Source organism: Oryza sativa, chromosome 8 (assembly GCF_034140825.1).
Source record: "Oryza sativa Japonica Group chromosome 8, ASM3414082v1".
Taxonomy (NCBI): domain Eukaryota; kingdom Viridiplantae; phylum Streptophyta; class Magnoliopsida; order Poales; family Poaceae; genus Oryza; species Oryza sativa.
In genome coordinates this window covers 6,090,800-6,116,559 of record NC_089042.1, presented here as the reverse complement: position 1 = coordinate 6,116,559, position 25,760 = coordinate 6,090,800, and the positions used below count along the sequence as shown (strand labels likewise).

General features: G+C 43.8%; 3 protein-coding genes across 4 annotated transcripts; 1 reads left to right on the top strand and 2 right to left on the bottom strand.

Moving 5' to 3' along the window:
* The first annotated feature begins 179 nt into the window (after positions 1-179).
* Positions 180-2,804, top strand: LOC4344918 (GDP-fucose transporter 1). Its single transcript, XM_015792807.3, has 2 exons — positions 180-532; positions 1,156-2,804. The coding sequence occupies exon 2, from the start codon at positions 1,180-1,182 to the stop codon at positions 2,206-2,208; it is 1,029 nt and encodes a 342-aa protein (XP_015648293.1). The 5' UTR covers positions 180-532; positions 1,156-1,179; the 3' UTR covers positions 2,209-2,804.
* Positions 2,805-6,327: 3,523 nt separating this feature from the next.
* LOC4344917 (uncharacterized) lies at positions 6,328-9,868 on the bottom strand. Of its 2 annotated transcripts, none has more exons than XM_015793062.3 (2): positions 8,341-9,868; positions 6,328-6,919 (listed from the first exon to the last, which is right to left on the bottom strand). In XM_015793062.3, the coding sequence occupies exons 1-2, from the start codon at positions 9,834-9,836 to the stop codon at positions 6,904-6,906; spliced, it is 1,512 nt and encodes a 503-aa protein (XP_015648548.1). In that variant the 5' UTR covers positions 9,837-9,868; the 3' UTR covers positions 6,328-6,903. The 2 variants fall into 2 exon arrangements, with proteins under 2 accessions (XP_015648548.1, XP_066159773.1); XM_066303676.1 differs by having other exon boundaries at positions 8,991-9,689.
* Positions 9,869-16,975: 7,107 nt separating this feature from the next.
* LOC4344916 (probable LRR receptor-like serine/threonine-protein kinase At1g56130) lies at positions 16,976-25,060 on the bottom strand. Its single transcript, XM_015792655.3, has 24 exons — positions 24,861-25,060; positions 23,192-23,378; positions 22,871-22,942; positions 22,094-22,165; positions 21,908-21,979; positions 21,473-21,544; positions 21,293-21,364; positions 21,141-21,212; positions 20,822-20,893; positions 20,668-20,739; positions 20,506-20,580; positions 20,345-20,416; positions 20,178-20,243; positions 20,003-20,068; positions 19,839-19,883; positions 19,698-19,762; positions 19,237-19,616; positions 18,963-19,161; positions 18,719-18,877; positions 18,514-18,632; positions 18,216-18,426; positions 17,845-18,076; positions 17,612-17,762; positions 16,976-17,506 (listed from the first exon to the last, which is right to left on the bottom strand). Exons 1-24 carry the CDS (start codon positions 24,967-24,969, stop codon positions 17,147-17,149), a joined length of 3,072 nt encoding a protein of 1,023 aa, XP_015648141.1. The 5' UTR covers positions 24,970-25,060; the 3' UTR covers positions 16,976-17,146.
* Between the last annotated feature and the right edge of the window lie 700 nt (positions 25,061-25,760).

Sequence of the window (25,760 nt, the reverse complement as noted above, 5' to 3'; positions counted from 1 at the left end):
AAAAAGTAGTAAATGTATTTTCTATACATCACATCCCGGGATTACTTTCTACGTATTTCGTTTAGTCTGTCCTTTCCTAATGTATCTGATCGATAGAGTAATTAGCTAAGCTAAGCTCACTTGATGGCGCTAGCAAGCAAGGCAACAGCAAAAGAAGAGGAGCTCGAAGGGCTAGCGGCGGTTGACTTTGAGGCCGCCTCGCACCGATCCGCGGATCGCTCCTCCCCCAAATCCCAATCGCGCTCCCTCGCCCGTCGCCCGTCGCCGCGCCTTCCTCTACCCCGTACCACCGCCGAAACCCTAGACCCTCGTCGCATCCGTCCTCGGCGGCTAGATCGGCGCACGCATTCATCTCCGGCCCGGCTGACGCTTCTTCCCTGGCTCGATTCGCGACCCAGTTGGGCCGATTTGGATCAGCAGCGGCCCGGCCCTCTTCTTAGCCCAATTCCAACAAACCCCCACTCGCCGCCAGCCTCGTCGGCCGCCAGCGGCGGAGCTCTCCCCCCTCCGGATACTCTTTCGAGCTTTCTTGGTAAGCCCCCCTTCGTCGGAGCGGTGATTCCTCTGCATTTCCCCCGTCTTCTTTTTTTTCCCCGGGATGCGATTGGGATCCGAATAATCTCTCCCGCGGGATCTATCTCGGCCGATTGGTGAGGCGTTTGTAGCTGCTAGGGCTCCGTGGTTCGGCCGCCCGCCTCTGTCGGTGGCGACATGTGGGGGGTTCTTTGTCCAAAACCCTCGTTCGGGCGCTGTCCAGATGCTTCGTTTCTTTTTCTTTTGTCATTTTCGGTCTCGGTGCTCGCTCCTCGCTGATGGTTAATGTGGCTGTTGATTGTTTCGCCCGCTGCTTAATTTGCTGAAGCAAGTAGCAACACATAAGGATAGTTCAATGTAGACCGTTCAATCCTTTTTGCGCGAATCGTCAGCTTGTATCCGTTCTTGCAGTGCAGGAGCACGTTTTGTTTCGTCTGACGGCTGTTCTTGAAAATCAGCGTTAGCGTTTAGCAATGTGCTGGATATCATGCATGATCCCTTTCTTTTCTTTTTGGGTTATAATTTTTTTCCTTTTGATGTATATATATATTGAGTATTGCATCTTTGTATAAGCTAATGTCCTTCTTTTTTTTTACTAACGTGGCAATTCCATCTGGTCAGGTGAATACAATCTTGTTTCTAGTCATGGCGAAGCAGGCCTACGCGACGAGCAGCCTCGTGATAGGATATGCACTCTGCTCGAGCTTGCTCGCGATCATCAACAAGTATGCCATCACCAAGTTCAGCTACCCTGGCCTCCTCACTGCCCTGCAGTACTTGACATCAGTGGCTGGTGTCTGGACCCTCGGAAAGCTCGGACTCCTCTACCATGATCCCTTCAACCTCCAGACCGCAAAGAAGTTTGCGCCGGCTGCACTTGTGTTCTACCTTGCCATCTTCACCAACACCCATCTCCTGAAGCATGCCAATGTGGATACCTTCATAGTGTTCAGATCGTTGACCCCGCTTTTGGTCGCCATCGCTGATACTGCCTTCAGGAAGCAGCCATGTCCTTCCAAGCTCACATTTGTGTCCCTTGTCACTATTTTGGGAGGCGCTGTTGGTTACGTGATGACAGATTCGGGGTTCAGCCTCACAGCCTACTCATGGGCAGTCGCTTATCTGGTGACTATAACAACTGAGATGGTGTACATCAAGCACATGGTTACAAAGTTGGGCCTGAATACATGGGGTTTCGTGCTCTACAACAATCTTCTCTCGCTGATAATTGCTCCTGTATTTTGGTTTTTGACTGGAGAGCACTTGTCAGTCTTCAGAGCCATTGAATCAAGGGGCCAGAGTTGGTTTGAACTTGATGCCTTTGTGGCAGTTTCCTTGTCCTGTGTGTTTGGGCTGCTCATTAGCTTCTTTGGTTTCGCAGCAAGGAAAGCAATCTCCGCCACGGCTTTTACAGTAACAGGTGTTGTCAACAAGTTTCTCACAGTTGCAATCAATGTTATGATCTGGGATAAGCATGCGAGTTCATTTGGTCTGGTTTGCTTGCTCTTCACTCTGGCTGGCGGGGTACTCTATCAGCAATCAGTTACATTAAAAGGGAATTCTTCAGTGCAGCGTGAGGCTGTAGCTAAGCAAGGGAAGGCTGATAATGATACAGCTGAGTTAGATGAGGAGAAGCAAAGCTTGGTATCATCTCCAAAGGACTCTAATGTCTGAAGGCTGAACTACAATATTTCCAGCATATATGCAGTTTTGTTCTTTTGTTTGGATATGCATCGGATGCTTCAAGATTATCATAATCATATCCCATAGGAAATTCAAGAGGTAGTATTGTTGTTGTAGCATGGTACCTGCACTCACATTACAGTTACACTTTTACTTCAAAACTTAGATGTGTTCATGTTCCCTGTTGTTCTCTAAATTACTCATGTGGTTTTTATAGGATAACATGTTTTCTTCATGAAAGTGTCATACCTATTTCTGTTTTTCTAGGTGTTCTATTGCTTATGGGATAGCTTAGTGCTCCCTCATCAACATACAGCTGTAATGGTTAATCATTTCCATCTTAGAAAAATCTCAAGCTAATAGAAGAGTGAGTTAGGTACTTAGGTTTATGGTATTACTTTGAAAACGCAAACATGAATACAACATTAGCTTGTCAATGATAATGCAAGAAGACACCATCTCCTTTCTGACATTGTATACCTATTGGAGTGATGATGCTTTTCGGACAATTTTAATTGTTCAGCACTACTTTGTATGGTTATATACTGTTTCAAAGTTCAAATGCCAATGATCTAGTGCTTCGCATATGTGCACTTCCATGTTCAATCTTAATGCGAACTAAGTGATGTTTTGGTTCCAACGTTCAGTTGATCGTGAAATTCCCTTATGACCTTATCTTACAAATTCAGAAGCAGAATTCAGGAAACCAATGTAATAGCTGGTACCACCAATTTCTTGAAATGTTGGTGCCCATCTCCAGAACTTCTCAAGTATGACGATTCCAATATTTTTCGCCTGTTATTTTTGTCTGCTTTAACTGATTTTAATATTCAAGTACAAATTTTGTATCAAGATTTTTTGGGAGCTATAGTGGATATCACTGAAACAGGTGAAAAATAGTTTGACCATGCAGCTGTGTTTCATTCACCTTAAATTGTTTGTTGAATCCTATTCACAATCGGCAGGTTTATCGCCTAGGTTTTCATTAAATTGATATACATTATGTTCTGCATTTAACAATACAATACAAAGGATATATACCATGGAAAGAACAAACTAGCTCTGTTTTCTAAACTGGCACTTTGACACAAAGGCATGTATGACATTCGATAGCAACATAAACAAGATGACCACCCAGAACAACAAAAAGGAAAAAAAAACAATTCGTTCTCCATTTATATTTATATGATATTCATATAAGCAATGTAGCAGCTGAAGTAACTATTCTGACATAAGGGGTTGAGTTAGCTAGCACAAATAATCAGTAGATTTTGGCATCGTTTCAAACACAAAATTTGAAGGAAATTACATACCCGCTTAAGGTTATTTTGCAAGAGTTTCACATGGCACTCCACTAACATCCTCCATTTCTTACATCAAGTTTGCAATAAAATTCCCTAAAATTCTATCCTCCCGTTGTAGTACTATTCATACAGTGGGTTCATATTGAACCCCATCTCTCCTACTTCAGAGAACTCTGTAATTCTTTTTTTTTTTGAACTTAGAACTCTGTAATTCTGAACCTGCTAATCTCTGAAGTATTGGATGGGGGAACAGGGGATGCGATAGATGGACGGCTGAGATTGCTCCATACCGGTTCACTGATGTGAATCCAACGCTGAAGAGCCGCTAGTAGTAATTATTGTTTCTGTAATCGTGGCCGAAAAGGGAATGGCTTGAGACTGAAGCGAGCTCAGCTATTTTGTATCCTAGCAGTGGCGCACTCCATATAAGCCGATCAAATCCACGTATTTGGGTATCAAGAATATAAACCCTAACTCTATCTTTCACTTGTCTTGCGGCTACCACTTTCGATTCCTTGCAATTTACTGTTAAATTCCCTATTTTCCCTTCCAATCCGAACCCAGATAGGTAGCTACTAGCCAAATCTGAAGAAACGTTCAGACTTGGGTGTGAATTCAGGCTCGGGTCCTGACAATTTGGTATCAGAGCCAGTCTGGTTCTTGACCAAGCCTGTGGATCGAGTGTTCTTGACTGATGAGGGTTGAGAGAATAAGTATCTCCTGTGAAATTCCGTAACCAGGTCAAGGAACTTAGTTAGAGGCGAAATTGGAGTAGGAACAAAGAGGGTTGGGGAGATTCGTTCTCTTTGTAAAATCTCCGGATTTGTTCTTATTCACCATGGTGAGGGGAGCAAAGGTGGTGGATCAAGTAGTTGAGGAGGAGCCGGAGTGGGTAGCTGTGGTGAATCAATTTGGAGGAGTTTCAGAGGAAATCTGAAGAAGACATCAAGTTCTTTCACGAGCTGATCCAGAATCAAGGGATGCAAGCTCAGGCACATAAGGATGAGGTAATGCAAAACTTGAAAGTGATACAGGAGATGTTGGGGCTGTCCAAGAGTTGTCAGGGAATCGAAGTAGGAGAGACTTCAAGAATACCAGGGGTCGGTTTCTCGATGACACAGAAGGCAAAGGCAGCTAAAGGCAATGCTTTGTTTCCTCCAAAGGCGTCTGCTTTTGATTTTAGGAACATTTCTTGTTTGATGCCTGTGACTGATTTTGGGATGCATCCGCTTCAGCTAGTTTGGGTAGTAAAATTTTCACTCCAACGGTTCATGCCACTCCAACACAGAGTCATAATGTTGAATGGAATACATCAGTATTCTTTGACACACCTCCTGCCATGCCACCACCACCACCTCCAATTCCACCACACAATCCATTCCCACCAAATTGGCAAGGCACCCCACCTTACAATCATCTAAATTCCATGCATCGACCTTTTATTTCACCATACTACTACCCTCCCTACCCACCCTATCAACCCCCTTGGGGATTTCACCATGTCACTCCACCAATACAATCAGGACCATTGGATAGAGGACATGGTCCTTATCCTAGGCCGATGTGCCCTCCCTGCCTTTACTGCTATTGGAAGATGATAAGATGGTCCCACACGCTGACTGAAGCGAGTCATTCATAGTTAAATTGTCAAGTCAGCAAAAACCGTTTCCAAAACCACTGTAGGAGTTGATTTGCACCGGTTTTAAAGATGGAGTCGTTATACCTAGCTTTGTGATTGGGGGTATGATTTGATCATTGGCAACATATGGGAGGCAAAATAGGGTGACAATTGTAAATTTGAAAAATGATATTTTTAGTTATTTTTTAAAAAAATCGTATGAAAAGTTTTTAAAGATTGCATGGTTTAACAATTAACACTTTGATAAACGTGCTATGGTAATTGAGGAACTGGCTCACCCAATATGCAGAAAAGAACACAGCCTAGGTCATTGGTCACCAACACACATTACATAAAGAGAATCTAAAAAATGCTATCGACAAACACACAAATCAAAGAAATGCTATCGACGAGTGTGAGTTCTATAAAGTACTATCATATAAGCGATTTTGTCCAAAAAATATCATCGCCGTTAGAGTTTCGTCCATCCCGCGTCGTTAAATGCATTGTTTATCCTATAGCACTTAACGGAGAGCTGTTAGGTGTGTTATTTTTAGGATAAAGTCGCTTGTATAATAACATTTCAAGAACTTGTACTTGTCGATAACAATTTTTTTAATTGAACATTTGTCAATGATATATTTTGGATTTTCTCTTACATAAGACGGGGACCGGTCAATCCATAAAAGACACAGCATATTGTTTCGTACACAGCCCACATAGGCATATGAAGTGAGTCACATTGTTACACAAGGGAATGTGTTACCCGTACATCATTAAACATTAACAAAAAGAAGCTTTCGGTATCCTAAAAAAATGACACCTCAAAGTTGGGAGTCATTGCTCATAATAGCTTGTTTGAGAATCTGGCTATCACATTCCAAAATGATTTTGTTCAAAACAATTGAACTTGCCGCCTGGATCGCCCTTCTGCTTGGACAGCGTCAAAGGGCTTTTCACAAAAGCTGATGAGATGGACGGAAGGGATTGGCCCTTCTGTTTTTTTACACAATCTGACGAGGATGTATGCCCCGGATTTTGGAAACAAAGATGTTGCAATCAACCAAATCAGGTACAAATCAACCATGTTTCATTAGGAACAAGGCAGCTCTAGTAGTCACACAAAACATTTAACTCACACTAACAAGATACACCTTCACAAGATTATTGAATTATGGCATTACCAATTGGATACAATCTGCACAAAGTTTCATGTGACATATAGAGTTACCAAATAGGTTTCAAATTTTTTTCCCGAAATGGGAAAAAAAGTCAGACCAATACAGAGCACAACTCACAAATATCTTATATCCCATGAGGAAATACATAGCATGCAAGATTGCACAGAACATAACTGCTCCAATGAAACAAAACTCACAGTATTATATTCCTAAGGAATGTACACCAACATAACTTCTCAGTTGTTTTGTAATTTTTTTTAGAGGAAAGGCCACGCGAGGCCCTGCATTTTATAGAAAGCATGAAGTATTTGCAAACTGATCCTTATATAGCGCTGGGGTCGCCAGCTTGACATATAGGCACAGAAAACAAAAGCAGAAGGGTGAAAGGGATCAACCCTCACAACATCACAACCTTTCAGAACAAACTGACTGAGCAGCAGCAAAACACACTAACAGGAAGGAGAAAAAAAAAACAGATCCTAAAGAGAAGGCTAACCAATTCCAGCTCACGAAGGTCGCAGGGCATCAATTGCTTCCTGAATCGCCTTAGTTGTTTGTTCCAGGGTAGGTACTTCTTCCAGCTTCAGCAGAATCTTCCACTGCAGTAGCAAGCCAATCAAACGAAAAGGAGCCATTAGTGATGATGAAACCATTTTATTCCTAAGGATCATGTCGTTTCGAATTGACCAAAGGGACCAAACTAAAGCAGCCAAAAGCATGAAACCCACTTTAGAGGTTTTTGAACTTGTTTTTCCTAACATCAAGAAAAAATCATCAAAATCATGGGGGATCCTGCTCCACCCAAGGGGCATCTGACCTCAAACGAATCTAGCAAAATAATCTTGTTGGATGCATATCTCAAACAGATTAGGGAAAGAAATTTTTAGAGGGCAGTTCCCAAACCAAGTGTCTTTCCAGACAGAGATATGTTTGCCAACACCCATTACCCAGGTACATATCTCAAACAGATATGTTGCATTGCAATTTTAGTCCTTGAAGAATACATCATTGAAAGTTCAATATAATAGGAAGTATTAGCATCTGTTTTAGTACTAGTGAGTGATGTATTGGTGTGTACTAATATCACTAAATGATACTCCCTCCGGGCTGATAATACTTGTCGTTTTGGACAAGGGCACGGTCTCCAAAAAACAACTTTGACTCTTATTTTCTATTATAATAGGTATAAAACTGTTAACAAATATATGATCTTATTAAAGTACATTTTAAGACTGATCTATACATGTTGTCACCATATTTGAAAGACAAATATTTTAAAAATAATTGATAATCAAAGATTTTAAAGTTTGACCTCACCCTTGTCCAAAACGACAAGTATTATCAGCCCAGAGGGAGTAGCTTCTGATAGATAATTTGACTAGACCACAGAATCAGTAACAAGAAAAATTTGATTGTATTAAATATGCAGGAACTGTAGGACGTAGCTCATGGCAGTTGCCCAGCAGCCCAGGTAGTTATAGCAAAGTGTAATTGAACATATAAACTGTCCCATATTCATGAATCATGATTCAAGTTACGACTTTAGTGAAATACATGCAGGCAATAGAAATGAGGCTCTTTTAATATACGAAGAACTAATTTACAGGATGAATATATCTGAAGAAACCATGTAATTGCCATATCATTTGTGAAGATGACCGTGGAACAATTCTGAAAACAATCTTTCAAACCCACCAACTACAGCTACAATTGACACAGATTGGGCAACAAAACTAGAAACCACATGGACACTTCTTTATTCCAATCATGGCATTTAGATAATAAACGCCAAAAGAACATGGTTCAGTATTTGCAGAATAAAGGACTCCCTTAAATGCACGGCTTACCTGAAGATGCATAAGATCTACTATTCTACTCTATTAGTAAGTGAGATCAGATGGGATTCATTTGCCAGCTGAATATGTCAACTTCTACAAGATTCAGTCATAATCTCACAGCAAAACATGCGTTTAAACACATTAAAAGTGCAAATTACAAAAGTCTGGTCATCTATGCGTACCAGAAGTCCCCTAGCCGAGTCAAGAAGAATGAATGCCAGTTGATCTCAAAGGACACAGCCGTCATGTAGTTGAACCAGCGTTTCCAATCGTCCACACTGGTAATCGACCCAGATGGGAGGTCGAGCACATATGCGCTGTTAGGGTCCGAAAGGTAGAGGGTGAGCATGGTGCCACTCTCCTCCCCTATGCACACAGTGGAAAGCGACTCCGTTCCAAACAACCCCATCTTCACGCCAACACAAATCGATTGGGTGCAATTCCAGAGCAAACGACCACTCTCCTGTGTTTCTAGCTTGGTCCAAATATGAAGTTTGTTGTCACAAAGATAAAGAAGCGAAAGCCTCTCGTCGACGCTTACGTACAACCAAGATTGGTGGAAGACAGTGGGGGGAGGATCAATTGGGATATTGGTTGCGCCGATGTTGTCTGTGTCAATGCTCACATCAAGGGTGTAGAGGCTTTCTTCTCCCCAACTGAAGAGCCAGTGTGCGCCGCCATGGCTGACAGCTGCAACTCTGTTTCCAGAGGGACCCCAGACATAGCCCCGGATTTGTTCAGAGCAATTTCTGGGCGTGCTCCAGGATATCTCAAAAATGACCGCCGCCGCGGCGGCACTGGCAGCGGCTGAGGAGAATCTGTGGAGGTATACCTGATGGTTGCCATGGTGGATGCTGAGGAGGAGCACCTGGAAGAAGGTGTTGTAGCCACCTGATGGGTTGCGGCTGACGCGGTGGTCGGCGGCTGTGAGGATGGCGTAGCCTCTGGCGCCGTCTTTCTCGAAGCAATCCATGGGTAGAGGGGGCAGGACGTCGTGGCTGCCGGTGAGCAGGTTGCAGACGCAGAGGTGGAGCGCGTTCTGCGGCGCCGGCGAGGGCGAGGGGAGGACGCGCACGAGGAGGAGCCCGCCGCGCGCCGCCAACGGCTTGGCCTGGTCGAAGAGGCCGGCGCCGGCGGCGTTGCGGACGAAGTCGGTGAGGAACAGCCGCCGCCGCCGCCCGGTGCTAACGGGTGGGTCACCTGTGCCCCTGCTCGGCGCTGCGACGAGCGGCGGCGCGCGGGTCGGGAAGAGCTTGGTGAGCTTCCGCCTCGCGTTGGCCTGGATCTGGTGGCGCTGCGCGAAGAAGCCGAGGAGGGAGGGCACCCGGGTGCCCGGCGGCCAGCGGCGGCGGAGTAAGGCCTGGTCGGCGATGAGGCGGAGCCACCGCTTGCACGCTGCGGCGCAGCGGAAGAGGGACGTCGGGTCCGGCACCCGCGCGAGGATCTCGATGACGACGTCCTCCGGAATAACCGGCACCGCGGCGGCGGCGGCGGCGCCCATTTCCGCCATTTCCGAGTGGGCGAGGCCGGCGACGAAGCGGCGGCGGCGGCGGCCCGAGGTGATGCGGAGAGGTAGAGGCCCAGACATAGTTGGGCCGGGCCGGGCCGGGCCTAGTTTATAGTTGGTCCGGGCCGGGCCAAGTTCTGTTGATGATTGGTCCTCTCGGCTCTCTAGCATGAGAAAATTGACATTTAGCCATTCTCGGATTGGGGTTTCGCTAGAATGCCATCCCCGAACGTGGCTTCGTTATAATGCCATCTTCAAACGTCACCATCTTGCCACATTGCCATTTCATCCAATTTCGGTTATTTGCAAATGTTATCCACTATGATCGGACTTTTTTGCCCCTATGGCTATTTCGTTGACTTGCATGAGAGGGACAGATCGATCTCCATCCAGTCGTCTTCTTCCTCTAGCAATCGCAGCCGGACGGCAAGCATAGCTCGGACGTGCTCCCAGTCCCAGCGCTATCGCAACCGAGCTCTAGCAGTCGGCTGCGCATCTTCTCCGGCACAGCGAACCCGACGCTGGCGCAGGAGGTGGCGTGCTATCTTGGCATGGAGTTGGGTCGGGTAAAGATCAAGCGGTCCACGGACGAGGAAGCGTGCGTGGTTGTGACATGTTCCTGGTACAGGCCACCTGCCTACCGCCCAACGAGAACTTGATGGAGCTCCTCATCATGATCGACGGACGGCCGCCGCGCATCTTGCGGTTTGGGCGGCAGCAGCAGCACTAGTATGGCTATCGATCTCGCCAGCCATGGCGGAGCTCGCCATTGAAGAGGGACTTCAAAATCCACAACGGAATTAAGCCGATTTGAGTGGGATTTGTGGGGGGAATTGATGAGGAGGATGAGAGGAACCGATTTTTACATTCAATTTGGGGCGAGAGCAACCGAGGAGGGAGATCAAGAGAGGGCATTGTTGCATGAGTTCACCGGAAGAGAGAAGGATGGTGGCGGGCGGAGGTGGAAGACGCTCCTGGCGAGCGGGCCCCACGGTGGAAGGATCTTGGTCGGTGCGTGGAGTGGCTGAAGCAAGGGCATTTGGGTCAAACCAAATAAGCAAAACAATGGAAAATATTTGCAAATAACTGAAATTGGCTAAAATGCCAGTGTGGCAAGATGGGGACGTTTGAAGATGGCATTATAACGAAACCACATTCGAAGATGGCATTCTGGCGAAACCCCAACCCGAGGATGGCTAAATGTCAATTTTCTCCTCTAGCATAGTGCCATGCCACTGTTCCAGAAATGAATTTAACCATGTTTTTATCTAAATCGACATATTATTTTTTTTCTTTGAATTCAGACCACAAATCAATGTATATGCAGATACCCTAAGGTATAAACAATGTTACAGTGGTTCTCTAAAATCTACAATCTACAGCTAAACATGCTTACAAACATTGCGAGATTGCTAATCTACGCAGCTTCATGGTTACCACACGGTTTTTGGCCCGTAGACCAGGCACATCGTGCGGGATCCGCACTTCGCTTTTATGGAATCGTGAACATCTCTCCTAGGATCTCTCCTAGGAATAAGTCCGCTTACCGTCCATCAACTTTACGTGAGTCTGATAGATATGCCTAATCCTAAATACTAAATACTAGAAATCTTCACTTCTAAGCTAATACAAAACCATGCTACTCCCTCCGGGTTGGTTTTATTAGTCATTTCGGACACAATTTCGAAAACCAAGAAGTCATTAAGCAGGGTTCTTGTTTCCTATTTTGTCCATATTAAATACGGTTGGGTGTAGCATTCAAACAAGCAACTACTACTCTCTCAGTTGGTTTAGTGCATCCATCTTAGTTGGTTAGATTGTGTCACACCTAGAAATTCACGAACCAGAATTTCTAAGCTGAATGTGCATTAAATCCCTGTCCAGGACCAGCCAGGGTACACAAACGACAATTGTTGACATACAGATCCACGTCTTACAAAAATATAAAAGATTATAAATGCAGCGGAAAAGATAAAACGAGCTAGACTTGGAAAGTTGACTTCAGCAGCGGGGCAACTCCACTCCATAGGCAAACCTTGACGGCAGCGACGAAACCAACCTCTCTGAGATGACTCCAACTGAGAAGAACTTCAACTCTGGTGTGGGGGAAAAGAGAGCAAGACTGAGTACTACCCACTGTACTCAGCAAGTCATACCGGAAGAGTAGGTATGATACAGGATATAACCAAAGGAGGCTAGAGATTCTTTTGCATAAAGCAGGCATTTCAAAGCAGTAGTTGAAAACAGTGAAACGATTGTAGTAATTAAGCAGTATTAACCAAATCACTGTCCAATGTTACACCACGCTGCAACAGGCCCAACCAACCACCTGAACTACACCAGTTCAATAAACTAAACTAGGGGTGAGACTAATCACGGTGAATCTGGTGATCGCCCATAACCGCGGGCACGGCTATTCGAATAGTTTTACTCTGGCCAGAGGTGTACAACTGTATCCACAAGACACGATTCCACACATGTCACCATGCCCCGAAGTATCACCATGATACTGCAAAGGGGGAAATCGTGACAAGACCCTCCGCATAACCCTCCCCTAACCATCCACACCACGCTAAGGTTTCACCCCCACCCCTCAAAAGGCAGTGGGCGGTCCCCTCTTGTGCCGCGGTGAATCCAGCAGCTGGACAACCGGACACCCCAGCCGACCCAACTCCATCACGCCCACCCTCGCCACCGGTGCCTAGAAAAGGGTCGAGCTATACTTCAGATCAAGCAGTTACCCACTCCCGCTTGTGGTAAGCACGGTAAGTCTCTCAGGGTTTCCCGTGAACCGGTCCTTAACTGCCATGGGTGCGACCAGCAAAACTATGCACCCACAGCCCACCATTCAGTGTATTTTATTTACCTAACACCATTGCGGTGGCACCAATCCAAAGCTATGCTCATGGTCATAGTCAATGTAATAATGTGATCCCCATTTGTGTACTAGTTGAACTAAGCATGGCTAAGCATTTCCTAAACCAACATCTAGTCATTTTGATACCCAAGTTATCAATGGCATATGGTAAACAATAAACGGCTGAGTAATAGGACCCATCCCACATGACATTGCAAAAGAATGCAACATTTAACAGAAATGCGAGATATTGGTAAATTGGGTACAATATGATCAAACGTATTGCATGACTTGCCTTGCTCTCGAACTGATGAGACCACAGCAACGTCTTCGAGAAACCGCGGATCGACGAAACGGCCGAAATCTACGCGACAAACAAAGCACGCAAGCAAAACATGCTATAAGACTACTGAAACAGGAAACCAAACCATTTTTAATGGATTCTTTGCATTTTTCTTGATTTACTGAGACTTGAATGGACTTAAACGGAGCTCGGATGAATTACTTATGAATTTTAGAAGATAAACTGTGTTTTTACTAATAAAGAAAAGTCCTTAATTATTTATTGTGCAATAAATGCCCAGGGCTGACGTCAGCGAGGGGAGGGGGAGGCGCCGACAAGTGGGGCCCACGGGTCAGTGGCTCAAAGGGGGTGGTCCGCCGTGGACCGAGTCCATGGGGCCGGGGTGGGGGTGTACCACGTGGCGCCGACGTGGCACCACGTGGCTGGCCACGTGGGCCACGGGATGGACGGCCACGATCGGTCGAGGGCCGATCGGGCGGCTGGGGACGGGCGGCACCGAGGCTAGCCCGGGCATGGCGCTCGGGCACAGCATGGCCGGCCCGGCCATGGCGCGCGGCGGCTCGGCGCGGCCACCGGCGGCGAGCGGCGGCGCACGACGGTGAGCGGCGGACAGCGGCGGCGCTAAGCGGTGGGCGGCGCGACAAAGAGAGAGAGAGGAAGGGAGGGAGACCGGTCCTCACCGAGGAGGCGGTGGCGGCCGGCGCGGGGAAACAAAGGCGGCGGCGACGACCGGCGACACGGACGGCGGACGGGCGGCGGCAACACCTAAAGAAGGTGAGGAGAGGAGTTAGGGATGGAGAGGACGATCGCGACGATCAAAGTGGCCAGCCGGAGATGGATAAAAATGGAGAGCTCACCGGCGACGCGAGGGAATCGGAGCTCCTTTGGCGATTCGCGGCAATCGAGCGACGAACAAGCAGCGGCCGGCACCGGGGATCGCGATGGCGGCGGTGGGGAGGCTATACGACGGCCCTAGCGGCGACTAGCGGCTGCCGAAGGCGGCGGTAGGCGGCGACGCGTCGGGAGAGCGGTACGGCGACGGCGCACGGCAAGCGAGTGATGGCCGATGTAGCCCTCGCAGCGGCAGAGCTAGCGACGGCGGTGGCTTGGCGCGGCGGCGGTGCTAGCGGCGGCGAGCGGTGGCTGGAGGTGGCTAAAGGGCAGCGGCGACGGGTGTGACGGCGGCGGCGCGATAGAGTGCACGGGGAAGGGAGGCGAAAAGGGGAAATGTGAGAGGAGGACGCGAGGTTGCTTTTTGAAAGCATGGGGAGGGTGGACAAGACCGGGAGGCGGCCGGATTTCTCGCCGACGTGGAGGATGGAGAGAGAGAGTGGGGGGATTCGAATTGAATCCCGCTCTTGCGGGCGCGCGCGCGTGAGCGGGGAAAGGCGGGGCGTGGGGGTGGCGACGTGGGGGCGTGGAGCGCGGAGTGGGCGCGAGAGAAGCGGGGGAAGCGGCGGCGATGGGTGGCGGTTTCGGCGGCGGCGGTTGAGGGAGGCCGCCTCTCCGGCTGGAGGTTAGGGGCGAACCCGACAGGTGGGCCCCACCTGTCGGCGCCCGGGTGGAGAGGGGGAGGCCGGATGGACTTCGGCGGGTGGGGGAGGGAAGAAATGGGCCGGCGGCGCAAAGGGAGAAAAAAAGGAGGAAAAAGAAAAAGAAAAAGGATTTTTCCTGGGATTTAAAATTGCACATGCTCATTTTTAAATGGGTTAAAATTATTTCCAAGGTTCTGAAAATTCCACTAAAAATCCTGTTAATATATTGGAGCATGGGGAACTCAAGAAAAATTCTACAAGCTATTTCCGATTATTAATTGCATTTATTAATTATGGAATTAGCTCTAGGTTAATGAAACAATTTCTTCGCGCAATTTATTTAACCATTTTTTTAAAGCAAGGAAAAAAGGGGGAAACTTCAGGGCGTGACATATAGGTGCACACCTTTTTTTCTGTCTTGGTGATTAAGTCGGCGACCACGTGCACTTTCTCATCGGCAGCGTTGTCTATGGAGTCGGCAACCACGACCACTTCCTCACCGGCCTCATCGTGCATGGAGTCCGAGACTACGAGCTATTTCTTGCTCGCCTCGTTCATGGTGTCTCTGGCCATCGACTCCTCATCGTGAGCCTCGTACATGATGTCAGGAACTATGGCTTCTTGTTTTTTTTTTTGTGCTCAAAGCCCACATAAGTAATCCTGTTCAAGTTCTCTCGTTTGCTTGCATGCACGTATGCCGCCATTAAGTACATGAGATGGGAACGAAGCATTCAAGGAGTAACGAGTAGTCATCATCAATGCACAAGGGCAATCTCGTCCCGTACGTGAGAAAAATGCTCCAACGACAGATTTTCTCATCCACAGCTAACTGAGCTCAAACGACTAGTAAAACCAGCCCGGAGGGAGTACTTAAGACCGTAGTATAGATCTTATTTTTCCATGTTGTCGCTTACATGGTATATGTCCGGACGCATTTGTTAGCTTGTTGAGTTACCGTGCCACCGTTAAACGGAGTTAAAAGACATGCGTGTACAATTTCTCACCACGTTCTTGTTCCGTGGGCGATGGACCGACTCCATCGTCACCCTTCCCGATGACGAGGACGACAACGCCTGATTCGCCGCCAAGCCCACCATTGGCACTCCCAGGATGGAGGGTGGCGGATGTGCCTCACCCGAGAACAGGGATGCCAGATCTGCCACCATCATTGATGAGATTGGTAGGAAGAGTGAGGAGGGGGAAGCGGGAGAGAGGAGGAGGATGAGGGGAGAGGAGAGGGGAGGAGATGGGGGGGGGGGGGAGAGGGAGTGGATGTGTTGAGGAGAAGAGATGGGAGTGGATTAGAGGATGATGGATTTGACTTTCAAAGAGAATATTATTTTTGTATGCGAGCCTCTTAAGGGATCACATGTGAAAATGCATTATCGCATGCGGTCCCTTAAGAGGCCCGCCTGCGGTATACAATACGTCTATTATCGCAGACAGGCCTCATAAGGGGCCACAAGCCATAATGCATTTTCATATGCGACTCCTTAAACTGTCCTATCGGGTGCAATTTTTGCAGGTGAGGGTAGTTACCTGCAACTTAGAAGGGGTCTTATCCGGAAAAATCGATTATATAGTAGTACCAGCTCGTCAATTTCACCGGCGCGCAGCTCCCAACGGCTATTAACATTGTCGATTTGCAGCAACAACAATTGGTCCCAACAGCCATCGAAACAACAACTCGGGTGACCGCCCTATCCACATGCACTTCTCCGGTGCCAACTCTCCCATAAGCAACAGTGGTGTGGGTGGAAGGAGGGCAACAGCGGCGTGGCAAACTACCCGAAGATGACGAGCCAGTCTTTTCTAAGCAATAACGGGGAGAGAGAGTTTACACGTGCACGTCATTAACTCCGTTTAACAATGGCATTGATGACTCAGCATGCTGATAGGTGGGTTTGGACATCTGCCATCCGTTTAGGGGGTGAAGATTTATAATATTTAGTATTAGTATATATAGGGATGTCAATCAAACTCAATGTAAAGTTGATGGACAATACTTATTTCTCTAATCTACTATCATCGCTAGTGGCCTCAAGGCTGGACAAGGAATTTTATAGGCCAAATTTGTTTTTTATTTTTTTAAGTATGTGTTCAAATGAATTTAAATTTTAAATTCAAAGTAAACCTTCAAATGAAACTTTAAAAATATCAAGTCAAAATTTGAAAGTTTCAACACAAATTTTGAAGCTTTTGACACAAAATTTTAAAAGTTTCACGTCAAATTTAGAAGTCTTAATTCAAGTTTTGAAACTTTCAACTCACTTCTGGAATTTATATAATTTCAATTCTTATTTCAAAACTTTCAACTCACATTTTTATATTCTATTATAAAACTTTAAAACTTTCAACTCAAATTGTGAAAAATTTCAGCTCAAATTTATAACTTTCAATTTAACTATCAAGTTGCATTTTAAAACTTCCAATTCACTATTTAATTATTATTTTATTCAAGAAAATACATTTGCCACTGAACTCCTAAGATATTAGCGCTAAGTGCTATGATGAGCGGCGTGGAAGCACGTGCTTTACTTCGCTTCTCGGTGCAGCTGCGCGCAATAGAACCCCCAAACATGTAATGCCATTATTCAATCGTGCGAATTCATCCTGAGCTCATGAATTAGTTATAATCAAACAGTCAACTGCACAATAGTAGCACATGTCACATTCAATTTTATTAGCTCTAACTCACATAAAAATGCAATTTATTTGAACACGAATAATGTCCAAAATTAGCTCTTGAAACGAAGATCACTACCATCACTTTGCAACTTCGCATTCATCTTCCATCATCGATAATTTCTCTGTTAATCTCTAGGGAAGGTGTGAGAGGGGATGTCTCCCTCTGCCCACTGAGCTCATCGGCAGTAGACCCGGAGTAGCCGGTGGTGACATGGCTGCTATTCCTTCCCCTGAGCTGCAACTCAATGATGTAGTTCGGCTTCGCCACCACATCACTCACCGGAATGTCTCCGGTGAGCATTGCCACCACCCTTGACATAGGTGGTCTTTGGTGTGGTGAGCCTTGGGTGCAAAGGAACGACATACGAATGACTCTCAAGACCTCCTCTTCATTGATTTCCTCGAGCCTTGGGTCCACGATTCCGAGCGCTTGCTCTCGTTCATAGAGCCCCCAAGCCTATAAGGTTTAACATACGAAGGGAACATGTTTCAGTAACCTATAAAAGGATAAACTGATAAACTGATGTATTCTCTAGGATTCAAAGATTTCTTATCAGCTAACCCATTCAAAGAGATATTTCTTGTCTTCCACAAGGGAGTAGTCGGTGTTTGATCGACCAGCGACAGTCTCTAGAGCGACCACACCAAATGAGAAAACATCAACCTTTTCAGTTAAATGGCCTCTCATTGCATACTCAGGTGCCAGGTAGCCACTAGACAAAGTTCAAGCAAGTGCAATCAGTACAGGTTATTTAACATATACACGAACATGATAGCCATGATGAATGCGCTTACAACGTGCCGGCAACTTTTGTGTTAACATGAGTCTTCTTCTCATCATAGAGCTTGGCAAGCCCAAAATCAGATATCTTGGGTGTTAAATCAGGGTCGAGTAGGATGTTACTAGCCTTGATGTCCCGATGCACGATGCGCACATTGGCCTCCTCATGAAGATAACTTAGCCCTCTTGCAATGCCTAAAATGATTTCAAAACGTGTTGACCAGCCAAGGTTGAACCTACCATCCCCTGCATTTCCAAAAACGACCAAGATAAATGACATGATGATAAAGAGAAGAAAAATATAAAGAGTTAAGAACCAGGTATCTCGATAACGGAGTGCAGCATAAGCAATTTGATAGGTGATGGTGATACGATGTGAACTCACCGAAGAGTGCTTGATCCAGACTTCCATTTTCGAGGTACTCATAAACCAACAATGGTGTATTACTGTCAATGCAGCAGCCATATAATTTCACAAGGTTCCGATGTTGCACAGAAGAGATTGTTGCAACCTCTGTCACAAACTGGCTTTTCCCCTGCTGGGATGATTGAGAAAGTTGTTTCACAGCTACCACCCTTCCATCAGTTAATATACCCTATCAAAAGATGAACTTTCCTTATTGCTAGATCAGATAAATATTCACTTACAATTAACATTGAGTAAATTAGGGGAAATAACCAACCTTATAGACTGGTCCATATCCTCCTTCTCCAAGAATGTTTTGAGAACCAAAATTCTCCGTAGCTAACTTAAGCTCCGCATTGCTGAAGACATTACGCCTTCCAACCATGTTGTAGAGTTCTGCCAAAAAAAAACCATCACATATTGGAAATAATTAGGAATTAAAATCATCTATTTAAAAAGTGAATTGCTAGAAGAATATCTACCTTCTTTCCGTTGTGACGTTCTCCTTCTCTTCTTTAGCAACATAAATAATCCAACTAGGACTGCTAATCCAAAGAATGAAGCGCCGATCACTACTCCAGAAATTGTCCCTGCTTTACTTTTCTTTTTTGGAACACCATTTTGCACAGTAGGAATAAAATCTGAAACATGAGTTTTACATTAATTAAAAATCAATGGAATTCCCTTTTCTTGGTTGTACATATATATTGACTAATTGGTCAGTACTTGGGGTCACGCTTAATGCTGAGATCGTAGGTCCATAATGTCCTTGAGTAGGAATGCAACAAGTACCCTTCCCAGCCCAGAACAGATGGATCTCAAGGAAGTTTTTGGACACAGTTGCAGTATATCTCTTATTGACAGCAATAAGAGACTTTCCACCAGCCATCTTCCTTATATTGAAGTTCTTTTCCTTCAGCTCACCCTATGCAAAACGTCTAGTTAGAAAACATTCCATGCAGACATGCACAAAATATTATGTGACACACTCAGTATGAACCTGAACATATATGTCAAAAACTCTCCGCCCGATGCTATTTGAAGTTAGTGAGTTTGGATAAACAAACTCTGCGAACTCAAGTGAGACAGTGTAATTCCCATTCTCAAGTCCAATACCATAGTATCTAAGTGATGATGGTGACATTCTTGCAGTTTGGAATAATTCTGAGTTAAGTGCACTCTGAAACTGCTGGGGGCTATATATTGCATAACTTCCATTGGAAGCCTCATTGAATTTACCTACACTGCTTACACCCCATCTCGCATTGTCACTAACATAATAAGATGCGGCTCCAATGTTTTGAGCATCAGTTTCATACAAAGTATTATCTGATCCCCTTGTAGATTTATTACTGCCACAGTCGACCGCAAAGGAATAATCTGCAATTGAGATGGTTATAATAGTACTGAGGTCATATCAACTACCAATGTGAGTGAAGAGTTGGAAACTTGGAATTATACATTCTGGAGAACCACGGAAACAAGGAGTATCTTGCTGGAGACAGTTTAGCCCTGAAGGTAAAATGCTGCACAAATAATTGAATCACCAATCTCAGATCGCGCACAAATGTTTTCATCTGTACAATTTAATGTGACACATACCTATTGTTGGTGCTATCAAGAATGAAGTCATTAGCCACCAAATTCCTATAGAACGCAAAATGGTTAACTTGCTAGGAAACATGTAAGCACAACCTAGAGTATGTATATTTTCCCCTCTGCCTGCATTCAAAAGTTTATAAGAAATTTCAGAACATAAAACTTACAGTTGCAAATTGTTCCCAGTAACCCATGGAGGAAAGCTTCCAGAGAGATGGTTATATGAAAAATCTCTGCAAAGGTTCCATCAGAAGTTCAAAAAAACCAAGTACAAAATATTCAAAAATATAGGAGTAACATGTGGCCATGTGCTACACTTAAATGTTAATTTGCTACACATACAAATTGTTCAGTGAAGGGCTTTTGTCATATGGCAAGCTTCCAGAAAGGCTGTTGTTCCCAAGAAACCTGGTTTATGTACAGGTCAGTATGGCCCCCAAAAGATTACCTTCCGAAGCCATTGTATGACAGGAACAGGAATATTCAGAAAGAATTTTTTAATTTCTTACAAGAAGCTAAGCTTGTCCAGATTCAGTATGGATTGAGGAACATGACCTGTGATATTGTTAAAGCTCAAGTCCCTGTGCCAATAGGGAAGCAGCAACATCGTCGATACAGATGCCTTATATCAAACTGACCAAAAGTAAAGAGCAGGAAAAGAAATACTTACAGTAAGGTTAACCCTGCAAGCTTAGAAAAGTTAACTGTTCCAAGATTATCAGATATCTTGCAGTTCCTCAGTATTCTGTAATAAAAGTATCTAACTTAGTAACTTGCCACTTTGTGAAGACTAAGCAATTATGAACTCTATAGCAAAAGCTTTTCACCGTACAAGACATTCAAAGATGTCAGATTAGAGATAAACGACAGCGAGGAGCTCCCATTTAGAATATCACCGATCCGCCTGAAGCACGGACACTTAGAGAATAAAGTACTTATATTGATCTCCATGGAGGAAACAGGCAGTGTAATGTAAAAATACTTACAAACTTGTTAATCTGGTTAGATTTGATAGACTTGCTGGAATTGGACCTTGAAAAGAATTTCCTTGGAACCTTCTACAGGTTAATGTTTTGATTAGATCATAAATATATGATGTCAAAAGGTAAAATTATACAAATTTATCACTCAGGCAATGTGTTGCACTCCTGTTAGGACTAGGGCTGAGAATATGATATGTTCTTGTCCTAATGTAAGGGCAAGAAATGAAGGAGAAGCATTTTGTGCTACAGTTCCATTGATTTTCTGTTATAATAAATCAGGATAAATATTTAAATGGAGCAAGAGGTTGATAATTAATCTTACAAATCTTGTAAATTTGGAAAGCTCCCAAAATAATCAGGTATTTTTCCTGTTAAATCATTATCTGATGCCCACCTGCAGGCAAAATAGAATCTGTTACTTCGAGCATATGGAACCAAAATGAAAATAACATTTGTGACACTCCAATAGCTTACAGAATCTTCAAATTCTTAAGCTTTGAGAATGTTGAAGGGAAGGGACCACTGAAGCCAGAACTAATAATATACCTATAAAAGGAAGACTGCAGTAATTAAAAACAACTTTAGATGGGCCTCATCAAAATTTTAGTTAACAGGAGTCTAAATTTGGAAGCTCAAAATGGACAATGGGATTACATTTGCTCGAGTTTTTCCAAATTGCCCAGTTCTGCAGGGAGTTCACCAGTAAAATTGTTTGAACTAATGCCCCTGAAATCCCAAAGAAACATGTTGACTACGATTTTGTTTATGTACAGACAGAAAATAGCATAAATTCGCCTCTGTAAGAATTAAGCATGTTACAAAACACTGCTTAAGAATCTACAATTTTGTTATTTTGGATAGCAGATAAGAACTATTTATTACTGTTTGGATCTGATGCAAGCATAAGAAACTCATGTAGAAATGATAAATTTTTATAAAATTCTTAATAAGTTACAGTTACACATTTGTGTCTCCTGTGTAACTAATTTACTTCAGATAGTCCGTAGTATAAACTTCAACTCCGAGTAGAAAAAATAGTCTGTAATGTAAACTTCAACTCTGAAGAAATTTAACTAAGATATCTCTTACAATGATAGAAGATTTCTAAGATTCCCGATCTCCTTCGGAAGAGGTCCAGATAACGGATTGAGGGACACCGCCCTAGTAATTTTTTTTTCAACATTATGCGATTACTGATTAGAGAAACAGAAAGTAACAACTGATGAATGCTAAGAGAAAATAAAACTAAAGCAGTGATCGAAATCAGATTCTTACAAGTACTGCATGGCAGAAAAGTTTCCAATAAAGGATGGCAGGGGACCCGTCAAGTAATTTCGCCGAAGATCCCTTCAGTAATATCAAAACCATCAAGCTAAACATAAACACTTCATAATCAGGCTCCTGTACCCTGATTATTCTTGCTAGTTTTTCTAGATGAGGAAGATGATAGTTCTTCGCTAGTTATTAGGATTTTTTTACTGAACGCTTGAGTAACACAATGGAGAACAGGGTATGGTGATAGGTATTCTGCAAGCTTTATTTTCAAACTTCTCAAAATATTTATGTGTATTGTCCTCGTAAAACATATATATGGTATTTGTTCCATACTTATTTAATACTATCAAGATTGTGGTATAGGATTATAGCTTCTGCTATATAATGTATTTCCCAATATCTGCTATATTGAAGCCAAATCACAGTCAACAGACAGAACAATTATATATAATCTACCCCCACAAAGATCACACCTTAAGAATTTTTCCAAGAATGTGTGAATGACATGTGCACCCATCTTGTCGGCGCATACAACTGATTCTTTCTTCCAGATTTAGCACTTTGAAGTGATATATCCTTTTAGCATAATTTTACCATGAGAAGTTGGACTCAAAAGATTATTCATAAATTGGATAAAAGGACCCTCAAGAGCTGAAGAGCATCTCAATTGCCATTCCTCAGTCGATGTTCTCTACATCCTACTAGCTAGCTCTCAGAAAAAGTAGTGCTTTACTGCTTTATCTTCAAAACAGAGAAGAGAAAGTTTAGAGGCCATACAAGTTATTCAGATAAGAGAGATTCTGCAGCTCCTCAGGTATTTGACCAACAACGTTCAACGAGAACACTCTCCTGAATAGACACACAAAAACCTGTTAGCTAGAGCTCCTTGGATCCTAAAGATCGTGATTTCAGGGAAAAAAACAAACCAAACATAGGAGTTTGCAGAGACGGATTGGAAGGAACTAATATCAAACAATTTCATTTTCATGTGTGCAAGCCTAATCCTCAGCAACACCATGGTCACTCATGGCCTCTTGTAGGCATTATATCGAACACCTGGTGTGCAGCTGGATCAGCGCAGGTTGAGAGGATACGTACAGTCTGATGATGTGGCAGACGGTGCCGGCGTTGAAGGAGCAGTCGCACTTGATGGCCGGGTTGATGTTGGGGTTGTTGTCGACGCCGGTCTCGTCGATGGCGACGCCGCTGCAGGGCTCGCCGCTGATGTTCCACGCCGGCGACGCCCGCAGGCCCCATCTCCCCAGGATCGTGTTCAGTGCAGCCACTGGAGAGACACATACGCAATTCAGTTTAAGCAAATGTAGCTCGAAAACCTTTTCTTTGTTTTCCGCTAAACAAGATACCAAGGCAGATGCTCGTATACATATGCACGCTCAAGCCATATAACCACACGCTCTACTTCTGTAAACACCTACTCCCTCCGTTTTCCGTTTTAGATTATAATTCGTTTTGACTTTGGTCAAAATCAAACTATTTTAAGTTTAATCAAGTTTGATTTTGGTCAAAACCAAACTACTTTAAGTTTAATCAAGTTTACTTACAACACTAAAATAGTTTCATTAAATCTACAATTAAATATATTTTCATAATATACTTATCTTATGTTGAAAATGTTACTACGTTTTTCTACAAACTTGATCAAACTTGAGCAGTTTAACTTTGATCAAAGTCAAAACGACATATAATCTAAAACGGAGGGAGTACTTAACATTACCGGCTCGCTATCTTACCGTTCTAGTTAAATTTCTACTTATTTTTATATTGAAATATATGAGTCGAGTCCATTTCCTTAATTAAGTGGGACAAACACAACTCATTGTGGTACTTCATGTGTCATTTGAAGGAGGAGAGAATTGTGGATTGAATTAGGTGTCTAATTAGTTAGACTCAAAAGGCACATATATGGTAGAAGATATGAGAAAATTATCTAATACTTATTTTATATTAAAATAGTCCCACTCAAGTCCATTTCAATTGTCTAAATAAAACATTTATTTAATTAAGTGGGACAAATACATCTCACCTTTTCCTACCCTATGGGCCCTAGGTTGCCAATTGAAAAAAAAATAAGTCGGAAATCAAGGAAGGAATTGGTGTCCATGGTTTTAAGAAGAAAGAAGCAAATATTTCAGGTGAGCATGCTCGAGCAAAATCGAACTCAGGCGGATGGGGTGCATGCCAGCAACCCATCTCTAAGCTGCCAATTGGGTTTGACTTCAAGCTGCTCACCATTAATTCTTCCAATAGCCTTCCTTTAATATCAAAGTCCGTCCTTTAATATTCAGCGTCTAGATAGACTTTAACCTTCTGATGCGTCATAATTGATCCCTGTTTACTGAAAATGTTGCCAGTTAAATTTCTGACTTGTATTTCACTTACGTTGTCTACAGGCCTAACTTTTTATTTTGAAAGCATAGGAGCTAAGTTATTATCTGAATTTTAGGATTTGCTTCTGTCATTAACCTGTTGTTCAGTGAACTAAACAACCTGGGTACTAACCGGATGCTGTTTTATTTCGGATTTGAGTATTATAGATTGAATTTGAAGCTAGCTCTTCAAAATTAGTGAATGAAACCGGAGAACAAATTAAGCGACAAGACACAGTTTGCACGCAATTAACTAAGCTCTGCTAATTACTAGTAATCCTGCCAGTTTCTGAATTAACACCCTCTAGCTACCACTTGCAGAGTTGCAGGTAGAACAAGATCAATAGAGATATGTAATTTGCAAAACTGAATTCACATACCTTCTGCTGGATCAGTTCTCGCTGCTTGCTGAGCTTGAACAGCTGCACAGGACGCATAAACGAGCATCAGCCACAAGAAGCCATGGACGCTGCTGCTGCTGCAACTCATCTCTCTCTTAATTTCTCTCTCAGCTAATTAACCAAAGCAAAAGCAGCAGGTTTGGTTTGGTTTGTTTTGAAATATAGTGATGAATTGTCCGAGGTGTTGTGTATATATGTACCAGCAGCAACGGGAGCTTCAAGGCGAAAAGTTAATTAATCCTAATTATGACAATATGAAAAGGCCAAGAGAAACCTCAGTTGCTAATTAGTAAGATATTATTTCTGTTTCCAAGATAGCGAGAGGAGTGGAGCATTAAGGTTTCAATAATGTTTACGACATTGACTAATTCATGGCATCAACGTACTATTGATGGTACACAACTGGAAGAGATCGGACATGTCAACTGCGACTTGTACGTATGAAAGCCCCCTTTTTTTGGAATAATCATCCACTATTACCTGCTACCTCCACGCTGATCTCAATGTCTCAAAAACTAACTATAGTCAAAAGATCATAGTGAGGACATGAGAATTAAAGTTGGAGGACTTTTTTTTATGCTTACTATTCGTAAGTTGAAATTAGCGAAATGCAATCTTTTGTGGGCTTGTCTGGACATCCAAAATCGCCTACGAATAGCAGATTTAAATACAACATTACTTAATACATACGGTTGAAAACGGTCGGAAACGGCTTGGAAAAAAGTCCCAACCATTTCCGTAACCATATTTTTCTAAGAAGAGCAATTTCACCGTCCAACATTTGGTATCTCAAGGTACTACAAATTTTTTTGTACCTCTAAGTACTTTCTAGTGCAAAATTTAGTACTTTGAGGTACCAAATGTTGGATATAGTAAAAT